Below are 18438 nucleotides of genomic sequence, written 5' to 3' on the forward strand. Positions count from 1 at the left end.
GCCGTCAGTGGGCATTTACTGTGATGTAAATTACATCCTTACATCTCGTGTAAGGCTTTAGCAAGGATTTATTTCTTTTAATGAAAAAATCTGTGTACAGTAGTAGTGTAAAATCCGGATGTTTCACGCCAGTGGTTCCCAGCCTTTTCACTGCCCGTACATTTGACCTCCAGCCATGTACCCCCTACTCTCACGCACTTGTAGCAGCTAGAAAAAAGAAATGGACACAACGAGAACAGCAGTCTGATTGTAGAAACTGTTTAACAGATCATGCTCGATGCAGAACTGTATTCTGATCTGAAATGTGTAAATAATAGTTTTATAGTTACACACTCCAGTCCAGTTGGTGGCGGTAATGCACCCTTTAAGATGGTTTGCAACCGCCATTACAAACGCGAAGTAGAAGAAGCAGCAACAGCAGCAGCAGAAGAAAAGGAAGTTAATCGCTGACAAGTTAGTGAGGCATGTGCCTGTGTATGTCGACTACCGTTCATTTTAGTACCTGCACACACCATCCATAAAAATGTCGGCAAGAAACCCAGGGATTCCACTTGGTAAGTTAAGTGTATCTAACGTCCGTTCATACACGTGTGGTGATCTTAGTTTTGCAGTGACTAAATAACATCCTTTCACAGTCGGTTAACAATTAATTTGCCTTACACAAAGTTATACATCGTGTATTAAAAATACAGTAGTCAAAATAGGTAATTCCGATAGCCCTAACGTTAGGGTTACGGTTTAATAAGAAACACCGTGAAAGGTCATTGACCTGCGGAACATAGAGACGTTACTCTGTAACTTTATGACATGTTGTCCTAATAGCAGTTATAGAAGCACTGACAGTTATATTGTGCTATGTTTCACTTACCAACTACATTTCTAACTGGGCCATATGGGGGTTTTGACTGTAGTCAAAGCCCCTTATGACAGTATAATTGGGTACTCATGATCGCCCATCTCAACCCAGGTCAGCTGACTAAGACCATTGTAGGTCAGTTGTGGTTTTAGCCAGTCAAGCCTGCTCTTACACAATTTGATGAAGACAAGACATGGCTTACAAATAGTCACTGAGATATAACACCAGTGTAATGTTTTTTATATTGCATGCATCGTTTGTGTAATTTCAAGTTGATGTATTTATTTTAAATAATACTATAATTATTTTAATTCACTAACATTTGTTTCTGACCCCTTGTCTTTTCTTTCAGTCATGTTTGAAATAATGGTTTGTTTGGGCTGGTTTACACAGTGGCAGAGATGGTGCAGGTTAAATATTATCAAATTACCAATGCCGTACCAGATGATGGCTGTGAAACCATTTTTCAATCCCTAGTATAAGACTTCTTCCAATTATTGTTATATTTATTATTATGATTACTAGTGTTATGAATTATATAAAAAGTAATTTTTTATCGTGTCATTAATTGCCACATAACAGATTTAATTACCAAAACAATCGAATAGCATTAGTTTTGCAGCAAGCACACAAGCAAATAAGTTCTAAAGTCATAATAAATTATGTTATAAGTGCTACACAAATGCATCAGTTAGAAATGCGACACACTTTAGTATCACAAGCAACAGCCAGTCTGCAGACAGTGAGCATTGTTATTAATTGTTCCAATGTAAAACAACAGTAAGGAAAAAACAGAATGTTTTATCTTAAATTTTGGATGACATAAGATAAATTGCTTTGAAAGTTAGTTTGAGCCTTCCACTTTTCTGTGATTTTCTGTCGGGAACTCTGATTAATTTGTTCGTTGTGTTCGTTTTATTTTAAACTTAACTTTTACTATATACACACAGTACACACACACACACACACACACACACACACACACATATATATATATACAGTATATATATGTTAGATAGATAGATAGTAGCGAGTATAGCTGTAGCGAGTATAGCTATATCATCAGGAGATTTACACCTGTCCACCAATCACAGACATTTCAGGGAATCGGTGTCTTTCTTATTTAGGTGACCTAGCACTAGCTACATTAACTGATACATAGCTTCAAAGCCAGTTGTTCTACAATCTAGCTATTAACATACTCGACTCACATGGAAAACAGTCTTTTGATTTTTCATTTAGGTGGAGAATCAGAAAATGAGAAAATAGGGCTGCTTGATTATGGCAAAAATCATAATCAAGATTATTTTGATTGTATTGTAATCACGATTATTAAAGACGATTATTCATTGATTTGAGATCAAGCATTTATTGAACTTTTAACTCTGGTATTTCTTTTAACACGATAAGTTTGAACTGCAAGAAACAAGAAAAATACAAATAAATAAGATAAAAATATATTAATAAAGTTAATTAAATAATATGTAAAAATAAAAAATAAACACTATCCCAGACTTTGGCAGGGCCAGCGTGGAGAATTTTTTTTTTCAACAATTTATTTTCAATACAAGACCAATGAGCGGCTGGTTATTCCTTAAATCCATTGACATTTTACACAATATTTTTTATTTTCACGGAATACGGGACAAAGTGCGTCCTATGACAGCTCAATACGAGACGCGTACTTCTGTTTGTAAATACGGGACGACTACGTTTTTCAAGGGACGGTTTGGCAACCTTAGTAGCGTGACATATCTTGCACAATATCTTCGTTTGTTCCGAGTCAGAAATCGAAATCGAAATTCAGTTAATTGGATCTCTCAGATGTGACCTCAGTGTGTTCTGGGTGTGTTCACACTTGATCAGATTAGGACGTTAATGCAAAGCCTGAACGGGTCCTTTGTCACACCACTGAGTTGATGTTCTGTATGCTATACACTGAAATGGGGTCTCCCATGCAAGTTAATTGTCCTTGTTTCTAACCTAGCACAGTTTCCCTACTGGCATCAATGGGCTGTGCATGTGCCACATGTGCAAAGACAAGAATAAAAGCTTCCGCTTACAAATTCTTTTGGACATACAGAGGGAGAATAAAGTGTGACACATTCTTTCAGGTGCCAACACACACATTAGCCTATGTTTATAGGAAGTCAGAGGCTACCTTAGGTATCTGTTGCCAACAGTGTTGCTTGCTCCTAGCAGAAATGCTTTTGTCCTGTAAATGAGTTTCAGCTTCAAACAGGACATTAACCCTGGCCTGTGTTTTATCCATTCTTCCAACATAACCTTCTGCATATGTGGATTTTGCTATTGTTTACACAACCAATATGTACTCCCTAAGCCATTTCTACTACTTAATCGATAATTTAAACACTTATGTGAATTCTGTTTTTCTACACTTATCCCTTCCTGGGCGTCAGATCTGCAATGGATGGACAAAGTGAGAGTGAACACACAGGCTGTCCTGAGGAGGGCACAGCACATTCAAGGACAGAAGATTCCCAAGAAACAGTGGCAGGTGAGCTCTCTCTCTCTTTTTTTTTAATTTTTTTTATACTGGGCACGGAAATGGATTTGATTTTATCAATATCAATACCATTCTGCCTATCAGTGCAATTCTGTGTCAATTTAATCAATCAACTCCTATCATTTTTTCTGAGTGGAAAGAGTATTCATATTATGTGTATGATGAAAATGTGATGAACATAACAGTCAAAACAATAATTCCCCAGCATAGAGAAATCTCATGTACCCTCTGAAACAAATGAATGGGAGGAGAACTTCAGTCTGTGTGTCAGACTGAATGTTTCCTCCACCAGCAATAAATTCACCCTCTGGTTTGGGCTGTCAAAGTACCAGAGAGTTAGCAGTTTGATTTCTGGCACAGGAACCACATGACGAAATGTCCTTGAGCAAGGCATATCCAAAAAGGGTGTTTATGACTGAGAACCTTCACAGACATCTTGAGCAAGGCACTTAACCCGTAATTCCTCCCAGGACTTGGCTCTTGTGCGTGAATATGAGTATGTGAACGGCAAATGGTGTAACCCTGGACATATCAGTGTGAAGGAAAAACTTTGCACACAGGACACTGAGCCGCTCAACATGATCAGAGAATAAAGTTCTGCCCGGTTGATGTGTCGAGAACAAGCTGGATTGGTGCAGGAGTGAGGCAAACTCCTGCCTTTCTACATCAATATCTGCCTTAATTATGAGAACAAAATGACAAAAATTCAAGGCAAAAGCTGGGATTAACTTCCTACTCTTAAACTCAGACAAAACAGAAGTCATTGTATTTGTATCATATAGTTTGAAAATATGGAGAATAACTAAAAGAAGAACTAAAACTATTTGCTATGATATTGAGTGCCATTACTTTGCGTTTGTCTTACAGACTGCATGGCTCCTGAAAGCTGTAACATGTATTGACCTGACAACTCTGGCCGGAGATGATACACCGTCGAATGTCCATCGGCTCTGCATGAAAGCCATCCAGCCTGTCCGATATGACCTGCTGAAGAAAATGGATATGCACGACAAAGGTCTTTTCCTGCTACCTCCAGAAACGCTATGTATAGACCATGGTTTATTCACTTTGGGTAGACTCTACTGTGAAAACTACATATCCTATATGGCCATTATGGTGCTTTATTATAAATGCATTAAGAATGGCTTCTAATTTGTAAATTCAAACAAAAGAAAATGTTACTTATTGGTTCTACATGGCTTAGAACATTGTGGATGAGGTCTGGAGCACAGTTATATTTTAGTTGCTGAAATACACATTTCAACATAAAACACACTGCTAGTGGTAATAATAATCTATTATATGTTTGAAATTATAAGATGTCAGAAAAAGGACAAAATGGCATCAGCATTTCAAATTCAAACATACATGTGATTTTGTCCTGCCAACAGCACAGCACAATATGATCTAAAACACAGAGTTTGAATTGTGCCATTTGAGTCTTCAGAGTGTGGCCCATCTGTTCTCTCAGTAAGAAACATGGTGACGTTACTAGAAAGAAATGGGGTCAAAAAACACAGGCTGTTAAGCAATCAGAAACGCTGTAGTAATTTGTCCCAATGATGGTGAACAAGTAAACTCAAGTAAACTTTCTCCTGAGTAAATGAATTCAACCTGCAGAGGGAGACAAAGACCAATTAATTACCATGTTCTTCATTGCTGTGCTTTCTGTTGTGTTCTGTTGTATCAGGAATTACCACAGCCGCAGTGTGTGTGTATCCATCTCGCGTGGCTGATGCTGTGAAGTCACTAAAAGCAGCCAACTCCAGCCTCCCTGTTGCCTCAGGTAAGACCATGAAACTGAATCTTGACTGTAGAAACCTTTTAATGCAGAAGAATTAATGAGTGTACTTGTGTAAGTATACTAGACTATGTCTATAGTAAAAATGAAAAGGACTTAATTTCACACAGTGGGTTCTCCCTATTTTCCCAGTGGCCACTGGTTTCCCAGCAGGTCAAACACCCCTGGAAACCCGTCTGCAGGAAGTTCGCAAGGCGGTGACTGATGGTGCAACTGAGATTGACATTGTCATCAACAGGATGCTTGCCCTCACTGGACAGTGGAAAGGTATGCTTAGAGCTCCTGATGAGAGGGACTCAGAAAGTCATTTTAGCACAGCTTGCTAGTTTTTTAAAAGTCTTTTCAAGAGCAAAGGTATATTTTCAATTACATTTAATTTACATATATTTCTTCCTGCGTGTGTGTTTTACCTTGTTGTCAGGGAACTGTAGATGTAACTTTGTTGTGACATGCATGTTGACAAAACCATACCCAATACCAGCAGATAAATTATTTAGATAAATAATAGGAAAGTAAATCTTGTGATCACAGAAAGAATATGTTCAAGCGTTTCCTGTGTCTCTCTGTAGCCATGTATGACGAGATCCTCCAGTTCCGAGAGGCCTGTGGTGACGCCCATATGAAGACCATTTTGGCTATTGGAGAGCTGGGAACATTCACCAATGTCTACAAAGCCAGCATGATTGCTATGATGGCCGGTCAGTCTCGCATCTCAACAACATTCTGCTTACATTATACAGTATCTATAACAAATGTTGTCATGTTTTCTCTTATATTTCTTCCCTACTCCAAGCAAAAAGATTTGCTCCAAGGCAATTCTGTCTTCACATTTCATATTAAATTGGACATGTGTGCCAGATACTCTGCAATTAACATAGAATTAGGAAACACCACAATAAGGGCAGTAGACTTACATTAAGTACTGTGTTCAAACCACAAGCTGTTCCAATTGGGCAAGTAGCGTTATACTCAGAAGTAGACAAAAGTTAAAAATGGCATCCAAGAGCTACAGAAGCTGTCCAGAGAAGAGGAATGTGTGGCATGTGATCAGTGCTATTAATACTATATGTTTCGGAGAAAAATAGTTTCATTTTTAAAAGTTTTTAGAAGGAAAGGAACATCTTAAATATGCATTGCATATGCCAAATATTAGGGGTGTAACAGTACACACAAGTCACGGTTCGGTGCGTACCTCGGTTTGGGGGTCACGGTTCGGTACAGGTTTGGTACAACAAGAAAAAAAGCAAGAAAAAGTCACACATTTATAAGACCAGCTTTTTTCATTTATTTTGAACAGACTGAAAAAACTAAAAACCACCTCCTGTTACAAAAGTAAAAAATAAAAGTAAAAAACAGAATAAAACATAAAACAAATGCATTAGGAGGGTTCTCATACCATTCATTCATTTTGTTCATACAGAGGAAAAGAAAAAGCAAATTTTTTGTAGGTATGAACTGAGGTAGTCAGGTAGCAACCGGCAACTTTGGTAACTTGAGAGAGTCATGAGAAAGTAACATATTCAGTGTTGTATTACACAGTAAAATGTAAACAGTGAACATACTTTCACACTAGCAATATTGTCGGACAAGTAGGGGTGTAACAGTATATGTATTCGTCCCGCGGTGTCACGGTACGGGCGTCACGGTTCGGTGCGCGCAGTCATACGATGAATACGTCTGAGTGAGTAGCCTATTAAAAAAAAGAAAACGCTGAGTCCTCACTTCAATCCAGGTGGCAGTAATGAGCCTAAAAGCTGCCAGCAAACGTCAATAGCCGTCAGACGAAGAAGAACATGTGAAGAGGAAAAGTAAAGGTGTGGAGCGTGGAAGCATATGCATGGATGTACTAAGAGCAGTGTGGAGTTGGAAGAGCCATCGGCTTCATAAATCATCAGTGTGGGAGTACTTTGGTTTGCGAGCGGTGTACCGGACAAAGACTGTGTGCTGACGTTTCGTAGAGGTGCAGTACATAGCTGGCAACACATCAAAGACCCGATATGTCACTGGTGCAAGGAAAAAAAACGTGTTAGTTGGGTTAGTTTCTTATAATGAAGTTACCAAAGTTGCCAGTAGCCCCCCCCCCCCACCTCTGTTTATCCCTTCAAGAAATTGTGCTTTTTCTTTTCGTCTGAATGAACAAAATTAATTATTTGTTTTATGTAGTACCATTGAGTTTTATGTAGTACCATTGAGTTGACGCAATAACACGATGTTGGTGAAATTTTATTTACGATACTATCATGTCACAATCCCTTGAAGGCAGAATGGACCTGCTCTTAATTTGTCTGTGTTACTGTAACTCATTAGGCTTAAAAAATCTGTGAGAGGGTTTGTGTGTGTGTTTTGCCAGTGGAAAGAAACTGTTATTGTAGTGGGAGGTTTTGGTCCTGATTGATCAGGTTCAGGTTCAGGTTACTTTATTGGTACCCATAGGTAAACTAGGTTTACAGTCTAAGAGGCAGGACATCCTTTACACTTATAGACCACCACATGACATACATCACACAAACCATGAAACATACAGTATAGAACAAATAAAACAAACTGTAGATCATGGTTAACAACATGTTACATAAAACATATAGACAGACAGTACAAACATAGATAAAAACATGACATAAAACACATGTTAAAAACATACATCATAGCCTCCTGTCAAAGGAGAGCGGCTCAAAAAGTTTGTGTCCAGGGTGAGAGGGGTTGGCTGCAATCTTTCCTGCCCGCCTCAGTGTCCGGGAGGAGTACAGGTCCTGAAAAGATTGCAGCCAGTCGCACTCTCAGCAGAGGGAATAATACGCTGCAGTCTGCCTTTGTCTTTAGCAGAAGCAGCAGTGCACCATGCAGTGATGTAGGAGATGAGGATGGACTAGATGATGGAGGTGTAGAAGCGCATCTTCATCGGTTTTGGCTGGTTGAACTTCTTCAGCTGCTACAAGAAGTACATCCTCTGTTCTGCTTTTTTTGATAAGGGAGCTGATTCCTCCTAAAGTCTATGATCACCTTCACTGTCGTTACAACGTTCAGCTGTAGTTTATTAGTATCACACCAGGACACCAGACAATCGATCTCCCACCTGTAAACGGACTCGTCCCGATCAGAAATGAATCCTATGAGCATAGTGTTGTCCGCAAACTTCTGGAGCTTGACAGACTGGTAACTGGAGGTACAGTTGTTGGGGTAAAGGGAGAACAGGAGAAGAGAAAGAATGCAACCTGTGTCTTTTTTCATTTGTAACAGAATTTCACATTTCCAAACAACAGAAAAACAACAGATAAACCTCTATTAAAGTGGCTACAGTGGGTTGCAACAAGACAGCTCAATATTTAACTTGTTTACAGCTGCTGGATGCTTTTTTGTCTTTCTGAAAGCATTGATCTGATTTAACATTATGACAGAGCTGTGTGTTCTTTCATAAAGTCCTACATTCTTCCTGCCCTTCCTTCATAGTCAGTTATTTTTTATCAGCTTAACTGATAAAAATAGAATATAAAATGATGCTCTTTAATACATTACCAACAAACTGTAGGAAAGAAAAAGATAAATTAGGTCTTCTGCCTCAGTGGTATATGATTGTTCATTACTGAACAGTACAAGATGAACATTTTCCAGTTCATTAAACATGTTCTATATTTTTCCAGTCAGGTCTTTTTTCAGCCTCTTCCTCAAACTGGCATAATCCTTGAGATTCATTATGGGGAGTCTTAATTACCAGATAATGGTTATTTAATGCGGGTGGCAGTAATGAAGCTCTATTCATTGGGGTGGAACAGGGGGAATCTGGAGGGGAACAGAGTAAAATAGCGCGCATTAGAGATTAATAGGTGAAATTATCATTCAATTTCAGGAATCTCATATGCAATTCATAGGAACAAGGGGAGATTAAGGAGTGAGTGTGGCAACAAAAGCACTGCATTTTAATAATGATCTCTATCAGAGCTCCTGCCAGTTTAGTTTAGTAATAGCTAGTTAAGCATAGTGTGTGTGCATGAGACAAAGGGAGAATGCCACTCATCATGTTCAACTTTTTAAAAGTCAAAAGAAAAAGCTTAGCCACAGCGCAAACCTGAACAAGTGCACCAGGTCTTTTGCTGAGTTCAACTTTAGTCCTACATGAAATGTTAGCCATTAGCAGCAACATATGTTCTTGCCTAGCCAGGTCTGTCGGAATAATGTCCACTCACTGTCTGCATCCTCGCTAACACTGCCTTCCTACTATAGTAGTCCATTCTGTCTTGAATCTTCTTAATACAGGTTTGAATGCGGAGAAGCTGAGAGATGAATAATAAATGATAATACAGCAACATAACATATCTACTGGACTTTATTATATGCTTTGTTTATTGACAACTACATGTCCTATGTTTAAACCTGACAGGCTCTGACTTTATCAAGACATCTACAGGAAAGGAGACTGTCAATGCTACGTATCCTGTTGCCATAGTGATGACTAGGGCCATCCGTGACTACTTCCTGTGTACAGGCCACAAGGTACTTGTGTTTTTCTGTATGTTGCATTGACTGGTTAACGGGCAGAAAGGTGGTCTATACACTGTACTTCAGTTGCATGGAGGTTGCTTTCTCTACTAGACAGCTGTGGCTCAGTAGGTAGAGCGGGTTGTCCACGAACCAGAGGGTTAGCGTTTCGATCCCCAGAATGTGGCACATGCAGAAGTGTCCTTGAGCAAGACACTGAACCCCCAGTTGCTCCCAGTGCGTGGCACTGATGTGTGAATGTGTGTGTGCTTGTGTGAGCGAATGGGTAGATGTGTCTATGACTGTAAAGCTTTGAGTAACAATAGCTACCAATAGCTATATAAAAACAAGGCCATTTACTAGCAAATTTTGCTAAATTCCATTCAACCATCAATAGGACTTTAAAGGGCAAGAATTTAAATCTGCTCAGTTTCAGCAAGCTAATGCAGCAGTGTCTGTAGCAGAAAATTTAAAACAAGAACATGGATACATAAAATGTTCTATAAATGTGTCAGTGTTTCTCATATAAACTTCCAGAGTTAATTGACATGAGCTATAGATGGGAGGGTGATCTACACACATGGACAAAATTCTTGGTACTCTTACGTTAAAGAAAAGAACCTCACTGAAATAACTTGAAACTGACAAAAGTAATCATAAATAAAAGTTTACTGAACATTAACTAATGAAAATCAGACATTGCTTTTGAATTGTGGTTTAACAGAGTCATTTTAAATGATACCATGTACCATGTTCTGTCTCTACCTGGCTGGTCTTAGGCAGACGGGTCCCTCCATATGAGCTGGGTTCTGCTCAAGGTTTCTTCCTGTTAAAAGGGAGTTTTTCCTCGTCACCATCCCCTTCAGGCTTGCTCTGGGGGTTTCAGGCCGGGTTTTGTAAAGCGTCTTGAAACGATTTGTATTGTTATTGATGCTATATAAATAAATAAATTGAAAATAAATAATTTGAATGTTTGAGCCAAACTGGACTTAATGGAAGAGGACCGAAGAGGACTCTACAATTGAGTTGAAATTTGCCTGAATGCATATCGACAAGACACAAAGCTTCTGGGAGAATGCCCTTTGGACAGATGAGACAAAACTGGAGCTTTTTGGCAAGTTGCATGCTCAAGACAATCAAGGCATTATGGAGTAAAATACGCTGCCCAATGTCAGAAAGCTTGGTCATAATATAATGACTACAGTATAATGACTCAAAATAAACCTCTAAGAACCCCCAAAAATGGCTAAGAACAAAACACTGGACTATTCTGAGTGGCCTTCCATGAGCCCTGATCTAAATCCTATCAAACATCTGTTGAACGAGCTGAAACATGCAGTCTGGAGAAGGCACCAAAGAGTGCAACAAAGAGAGGAAAATAAAATATTCTTTCGTAGTAGTGACCCTGTCCTCATTCTTTTGCACAGCTTAATTTTGAGCTTTAGGTTTAGGCTTTTGTAAGATACTAATCGGATTTTCTGTGGCTATGTATCACATCTGATAAATGGCAATAACAGGTAACTGTAATAATCTTTTATTAGGTGTTTACTATGCTTTATTATGTCTCGAGTGAATGTTCTGGAAACACTTTCTTTCGCAATTGGGCCATTTTGGGTCAAGTGACTGAAGTGACTCGCAAAACCCGGCTCATATCAGTGAGTGACTCAGACTGATCCGAATCCCTCAAAAGATCTGGGTTTTACACTACTAGTGGACAGATGCAGAAGTCTCATTAAGAGTTACAGAAATCGCTTGAGTGCAGTGATTGCCTCAAAAGGTTGTGTAACAAAATATTGAGTTAAGGGTACCATAATTTTTGTCCAGGCCAGTTTCTTTAGTTTGTTGTTTATAATGATATTTAGGGATGCACCGAAATGAAAATTCTTGGCCGAAACCGAAAACCGAAAATGGAGAACCCAAGGCCGGAAACCGAAACACCGAAAGAAATTATTATTACAATTATTAGTACCATTGCATTTATGGCAATGACTGTGTACTAACCTCACTAAAATCAAGGCATTGCAATTGCATAAATTAATAGTAATGTATCAAAGAATAAATCAATTACAAAATTATGAAAATATTTATTTAGCACATTCCAACAATGCACAATATAAAATAAAATTCAAAATAAAATGTTTAACTTGACTCCACTCGTGTACATTAAATAATAATGGAGCAGAAGCTTTTGCAGCTGGAAATCAGCATCGATCCACTGTGCGGTTAGACTGAGCATATTTGTTTTTATTTTTATTAAAAAAAAAAATGGGTGCACTGCACTTTTAGAAAAATAGCGCTGTCCCTTTAAGAAAGACGGTAGTCTTAATTGAATCTGTGCAAGGCTGCGGATGTGCCGCTGAACGGACATGTCGCAATAAAAAGTGAAAAAACAAAACAAAAAGATGAAGTTTGTCTTGCTGTTTGTTTTTGAAGTGCAGCAGATAAATGATCAGACTGCGATACGTCGCTGGAAACACATCAAACATGCTAACATGTTGCTAAGACCCGATATGTCTGTCACTGGTGCGGAAAAAAAAAAAACCTGTGTGCAACAAGTTAGTTTGGTTAGTTTCTTATAATTAAGTTACCAAAGTTGCCAGTAGCCCCCCCTCAACCTCAGTTTATCCCTTCAAGAAATTCCGCTTTTTCTTTTCCTCTGAATGAACAAAGTTAATTAATTTATTTGTTTTATGTTTTATTCCAATTTTTTGCTTTTATTTTTTACTTTTACAACAGGAGGTGTTTTTTATTTTTTTCAGCCAATTGGTGTCTGTTAAAAATAAATGAAACAAGCTAGTCTTTTACTTGTGTGATTTTTTTTGTTGCTTTTTTCCTGTTGTACTGAACCGTGACCCCCACACTGAGGTACGTATCGAACCCTGACTTGTGTGTACCATTACAGCCCTACAAACGAGTCAAATAAATATTTCAAATAGTACTCAAACAGAAAATCTCTTGAAAATATTACAAAATAAAATAATGAGTGTGTCGCATGCGATCTACCCGCACTGCCTTCGCGATCTACCCGCACTGCCTTCGCGATCTACCGGTCGATCGCGATCAACGTAATGGGCACCGACACCATCACTGGGAAACTTCCTTGCTTGGATGTTTGGATTTCAGGTGATAAATTAAACCCGACTTTGCAGATGCACGCCTCTTAAAATTTCAGCATCACACGTTTTGCAAATTGCTATCAGTAGGTCTTTATATATTTATACAGTACTTTATATATTGAAATACGTCCACACGGCAAGCATGCCCGTGCTGGCTGCGGTTGTTGCTTGCATCATCACAACATCCTGATTCGGCCGTGTTGTTTCAGCGATAAAAGTCTTTCGCCTGAAAACCGAAAATGCATATTAGGTGCATCCCTAATGATTTTGTTCAACCGCTATTCAAAATCATTGTCTGATTAGTTAATTTTCAGTGCATTTTTATTCATTATTACTTTTGTCAGTTTCAATTTAATGCAGTGACCATCATGGGTTTTCTTTCTTTAACGGAAGGGTACCAACAATTTTGTCCACGTGTGTATATATATATATAGAGTAACCCTCTCCTACTATTAAGTAATGCCTGTCAAATTTAGACATTGTCATTTCACTGGTTGCCTTACATAGGTATGCTGTTGTTTCACCTGGTTAATAGGGGTGTAACGGTACACACAAGTCACTGTTCGGTACGTACCTCAGTGTGGGGGTCACGGTTCGGTACTGGTTCGGTACAACGGGAAAAAAGCAACAAAAACTCATACATATATAAGACTAGCTTTTTTCATTTATTTTGAACAGACTGAAAAAACTAAAAACCACTTCCTGTTATAAAAGTAAAAAAAAATAAAAGTAAGAGGAAAAGAAAAAGCAGAATTTCTTGTAGGGATAAACTGAGGTAGTCAGGTAGCAACTGGCAACTTTGGTAACTAACTAAGAAACTAACATTTTCAATGTTGTATTACACAGTAAAATGTAAACAGTGAACGTACTCTCATAATCCGTAGGAGGGGGGCTGTGTTTGTTCATGAATAACAGCTGGGCAACACAATACCGCATATGGGAGCAAGTGTGTACTCCGGACTATGAAATATTAACTGTATCTTTGAGGCCATTTTAACTCCAGCGGGAGTTCGGTCAGATTACGGTCATTGATTGCTTATGTGCCCGGACAAATGGCGAGGCAGCAGGGGGAGAGAATAGCGGAAAGCTATAATAATGCACTCGCCCGCTCTGCAGACCAGCCAGTCTTCGTTCACGGGGACTTCAGTTCTTGCAATCTGTCTGCCTACACTTCAGCAATATGTTGATTGTCCCACACGCTTAAAGCGACGCTTGATCGTTGCTATGGCAACATCCCCGAGGCGTATAAAGTGGTATGCAGACCACCTCTCGGAAAATCTGACCACAGTGTAGTCCACCGTTTGCCTAAATATAAGGCCGTGGTCAAAAGAGTGAAACCAGTTAAGTAAATAGAGGTGTGGTCCAATGACAGTAAAGAACAACTGAGAGACTGTTTTGATGAAACAAACTGGGACATCTTCTTTGAGTCCTGTCAGGATGGGGACGAACTCACAGACACCATCACATCATATACGGCAGCAGACCCACCCGTCACACAACTTCCTCAGTCTGCTGCCATCAGGGAGGAGACTGCGGAGTCTTCAGGCCAGGACCAGCAGACTCGAGGACAGCTTCATCCACCAGGCTGTCAGGAAGCTCAATTCCTTACCTGCTCTGCCCCCTCTCCCCGTTCTGCTCCCCGCACACACACACACACTAACCTAGGACTCTGAACTTCTGCTTTCTAGTGTCATGGTATTTACTATGTATAAAGTGGGACATGCTTTCCACTGAAAAATATTTTTATTTTTTATATAGCAGTTAAGCTATTAAAGCAATTATATCCTTAAAAGTGTAAACATACTTTTTGCATGTCTTCCCTCAGGTGGGCTTTAAGCCGGCAGGGGGGATAAGGACAGCACAGGAGTCTCTGGTGTGGCTCACTTTGATCAAAGAGGAGCTGGGCAATGATTGGCTCTGCCCTCACTTGTTCCGGCTGGGAGCCAGCAGCCTGTTGGCAGATATCGAGAGACAGGTGAGAACCCCCCCTAACACACATGGATGGTGCTCGATGCATAACTTCCTTTTAAAATACATTTTTTTTTAAAATTTTTTACTTTCACAGATCTACCATCACATGATTGGACAGTATGCCGCTTATCATGACTTGCCTATGGCCTGAAGTTATAGGCTTCCCTTTTTAATGAACCTAACACAACCTCATACCAAACAAGGCAAGTCATTGAAGTCAGTGTTTATTTGAATAAAAAAACAGAATTGTGTATTCTGTCAACTTTCCCACAGTGTTTACAGACATGATATTGTGTCTTTCAGTCAGTAACGCTGGACCCTAATCATTCTTTATAAAAAATAAAGATAATATACAGTATGTTGACTATTGTTTTCCATGCCTCTGTTCTTTCAAATTTAAGAATACATTTATAAATTGCATTTTCTTTTCATAAACAGTGTAGCAAAAGTAGTACTCATGTATCACAGACAGATCAGAGAGGTAGAGAGCTTCCATATTGTCTAGAAAATCTGTGGTTTATGCCAATTATATGACTTTCCACATGCTTGTTAAGTCTTTGACCTGTCCCAGCGATGTCTGCTGAATCCAGTAGTGAGGCTTCTTTTGCCTTTAATATCATTTGAGGAGAGTTCTACCACCTCAAACGACAACTTGTGGTAGAGCTAGGAATGAGGCCATGGTCAATAAGGAAATAGGAAGAGTCTGTGCTTCTAAACAGATAATCCCACAATTTCCACTGAATATCAGCCATGAAGACAAGGATGCTGGTCAGAACGAGGGAATGATGAATCCTTCAGTATCACAATGAAGCATACAGCAAAGTCACTGCTGGACTGCTTTTGAGACCTATAGAAAGACCTGAAAATTCACATCTAATCTAATATAATCTGCCAGGAAGAGTTAAATAACACTCTGTTGTCCACTCTATTGTATGTATTTGACATACAATAAGGGAAGAAATGCAAGTAGACTTCCAAGATGATCCGTGCTCATAAAGTAGGGTTTTCTTTAAGCATTTACATCACTTTGAAAAAATTGATATAAACAAAAAAGTTAATACACCTGGGTAAAAAAAATTAAACACATGAAGTGGAAGCTCTCACAGAACACATCAGTACAGTGGACAGTAACATGAAGTTCACACAGGAGGACATCAGTGGAAATAATTAGGCTTTTTTAGCTAGTCCATGTTGAGGTGGACAGAACCCGCATTGTATGTAAAGTGCCCTCACACATAGATCAGCATTTGTTATTTGATTCCCACCACCTTCTCGAACACAAACTGGGGATCATCAGAACCTTACAGCACAGAGCAAAGACTGTACCCACAAGGACGGAAGGTAAGGGGATGGAACAAAAACACATCAAATAAACACTCACAAAATGTGCACGTACAAGCTCTGCTTTTGTCAAAAGCACTATAAGAATGCCCAGAATCTACATAAATAGAACCGCCAATGAAACTAGAAAATCGCAACCCATCACAAAGGGGTCCATGCTGAGGTCGTCCCTGAGTGGAACGTAGAGGCATAAGTCACCAGTAGCACCCCCTATAGTCCGTATTGCACCAAACTTGATGGGCTTGGAAGGAGTCATCCACAGATTATTATTGTCAAATTTCAAGCAGGTGACTGTGGTGGTTTGTGAGATATAAACATGTAGTCGTTGTAGCGTGCCCGAATTTCATGAAACTTGCCGTGAGTGTATGCAAGTATATTACAATGGTGGTCGCTAAGTTTCATAAGAATTGAGTGAACACCCCCAAAGTTATAGGCCTTAAAGTCATATGAAATGTTTTTGTGTCACTTGTAGCGCCCCCTATTGACAATGTCATGCAACTTGATGGCCATCTACACAATATGTTACAGATTGTGAATGCCAAATTTCATGAAGTTAGCTACTGCAGTTTTTGAGATATTGAAATGTTGCCTTTGTAGCACCCCCTGGAGACCAAGGATCACAAGAGTTGGGGGTGCTTGTACAGAATCATATTATCATCAGTGATCTGAAGTTTGATTAAGTTTGAGTGTATACTTCACAAAATATTAGTTTTTGAGTTATACTGTCGCACGTCATAAAAACGAAGTAGCCATTAACTTTATAATCAATAACCATGCTAGAGTTATTTTGAGAACTTTTCATTATCTTTTTCTATCTCTTTCATTATCTTCCATGAATGATACATTCCAGGTTTGGTGAGAATTGGATGAACGGGCTAGGAGGAGTTAATTTTGCTTTGAGGTGCAATTTTGAAACGGGCATGGCTATTCCATTAGAACCAGGGCTATGCAAGGAATCAGAGGGAGGAAGAATTTTGTTTCTAGGGCACACGGTTCTCGAGATATGAGGCAAAATGTAAATTGACTTTTTATAGCGCCACCTAGCTGCATGCATGTGTATTGACCCCTTGGCAAAATGACATGCTAGGACTTCTACCAAATTACCAGGTTTGATGCCTTTCGCCCTTGCAGTTTGTCCTGGGCAGACACATTAGCTACACATACACAGAAAAATAGAAATCATTATTATTGTTATATCTGTGAAGGTTCTCAGTCATCCAGGTCATGGTATATCCAAAAAAATGTTCAAAAAAGGCAACTGGACTTGTAGAGATTCTAAAAGTCCAGTTGCCTTTCTTAAATCTTTTTTTTGTTTGTTTGGATATTATTATTATAATACTTCGCCTTTGGTTTTTCTTTTTCCCTAAAAGTGTCTGCTCAGGACAAACTGCAAAGGCCAAAGGCATCAAAGTTGGTAACTTGGTAGAAGTCCATGCTGGACACCTTGTCCAAACACTGATTTTAATAAATCTTCAAAAATCTTTGAAAAGTGCCTTTATAATGTCTAAACAAACTGGTTTACTACCATTTTATGTGTAAAAATATTTTTATTACAAATTTGGAAATATGGACTTTGGTTCTTCGTGCTGTGTTATTGTCATCGCTGTACAGGGTGGGGATTTCAACATGCAGCGTTTCTTGATGTATATTTATTAAGGGAAATCTTGTAGGCCTAGTCTACCTATTCTAGAACATTATTCTATTTTTTAGAACATAAGATAATTATTCAAAAGTATTCCGTGTCGTAACTACATCTTGGACGTTTATAATAAACCAAACTGTTTGAAAATCGGTTGAAAATTGAGCAAGTTATGGCTATTTAAAAATTACATGTTTTACTATCAACACAATGTTTTGGGTGAGCGAGCTGCCTGTGGTAAGATGGCCGCCATATGCGGACGTTCGACTCCGTTGGCCAGCAACGCGGACGAGACATCTAGTCATTCTATATATATCTATGGTTCCCACCATGAAGCGTGGAGGAAGTGGTGTGTTGGTGTAGGGGTGCTTTACAGAAGCTATAAACTTTATAGAAGCTATAAAGCACCCTGTGAGTTACACCAACACACCACTTCCCTCCTATCTTTAGTCTTTAAAAATTTTTAACAAAAGAAACCATCTCCTAAAAATTATCCCTTGGGGATCAATAAACTCTCAGTTTCTGTTGCTCACCAATCCATGCTAATCAGTCATCATCAATCATCAATCATCAATCATTTCTTCAAAAAAATACTCAACAGGACAGTGACCCCAAACACACATTCAGGTTATGTAAGGGCTATTTGACCTTGAATGTACAAAAGCAGTTAAAAATGGAACAGGAATAGTGGAATAGTGGAATAGTAGAATATCG

The 18438-nt window shown here is 38.9% G+C and overlaps 1 protein-coding gene across 1 annotated transcript; it reads left to right on the forward strand.

The window, feature by feature from the left end:
- Positions 1 to 404: 404 nt before the first annotated feature.
- Positions 405 to 15117, forward strand: dera (deoxyribose-phosphate aldolase (putative)). The gene is made up of 9 exons (XM_084573576.1): positions 405 to 554; positions 3277 to 3374; positions 4251 to 4398; positions 5074 to 5169; positions 5317 to 5451; positions 5754 to 5882; positions 9560 to 9672; positions 14599 to 14748; positions 14839 to 15117. Exons 1-9 carry the CDS (start codon positions 524 to 526, stop codon positions 14893 to 14895), a joined length of 957 nt encoding a protein of 318 aa, XP_084429702.1. The 5' UTR covers positions 405 to 523; the 3' UTR covers positions 14896 to 15117.
- Positions 15118 to 18438: the final 3321 nt, after the last annotated feature.

The sequence above is a fragment of the Chelon labrosus genome, assembly GCF_963514085.1.
Source record: "Chelon labrosus genome assembly, chromosome: 23".
Taxonomy (NCBI): domain Eukaryota; kingdom Metazoa; phylum Chordata; class Actinopteri; order Mugiliformes; family Mugilidae; genus Chelon; species Chelon labrosus.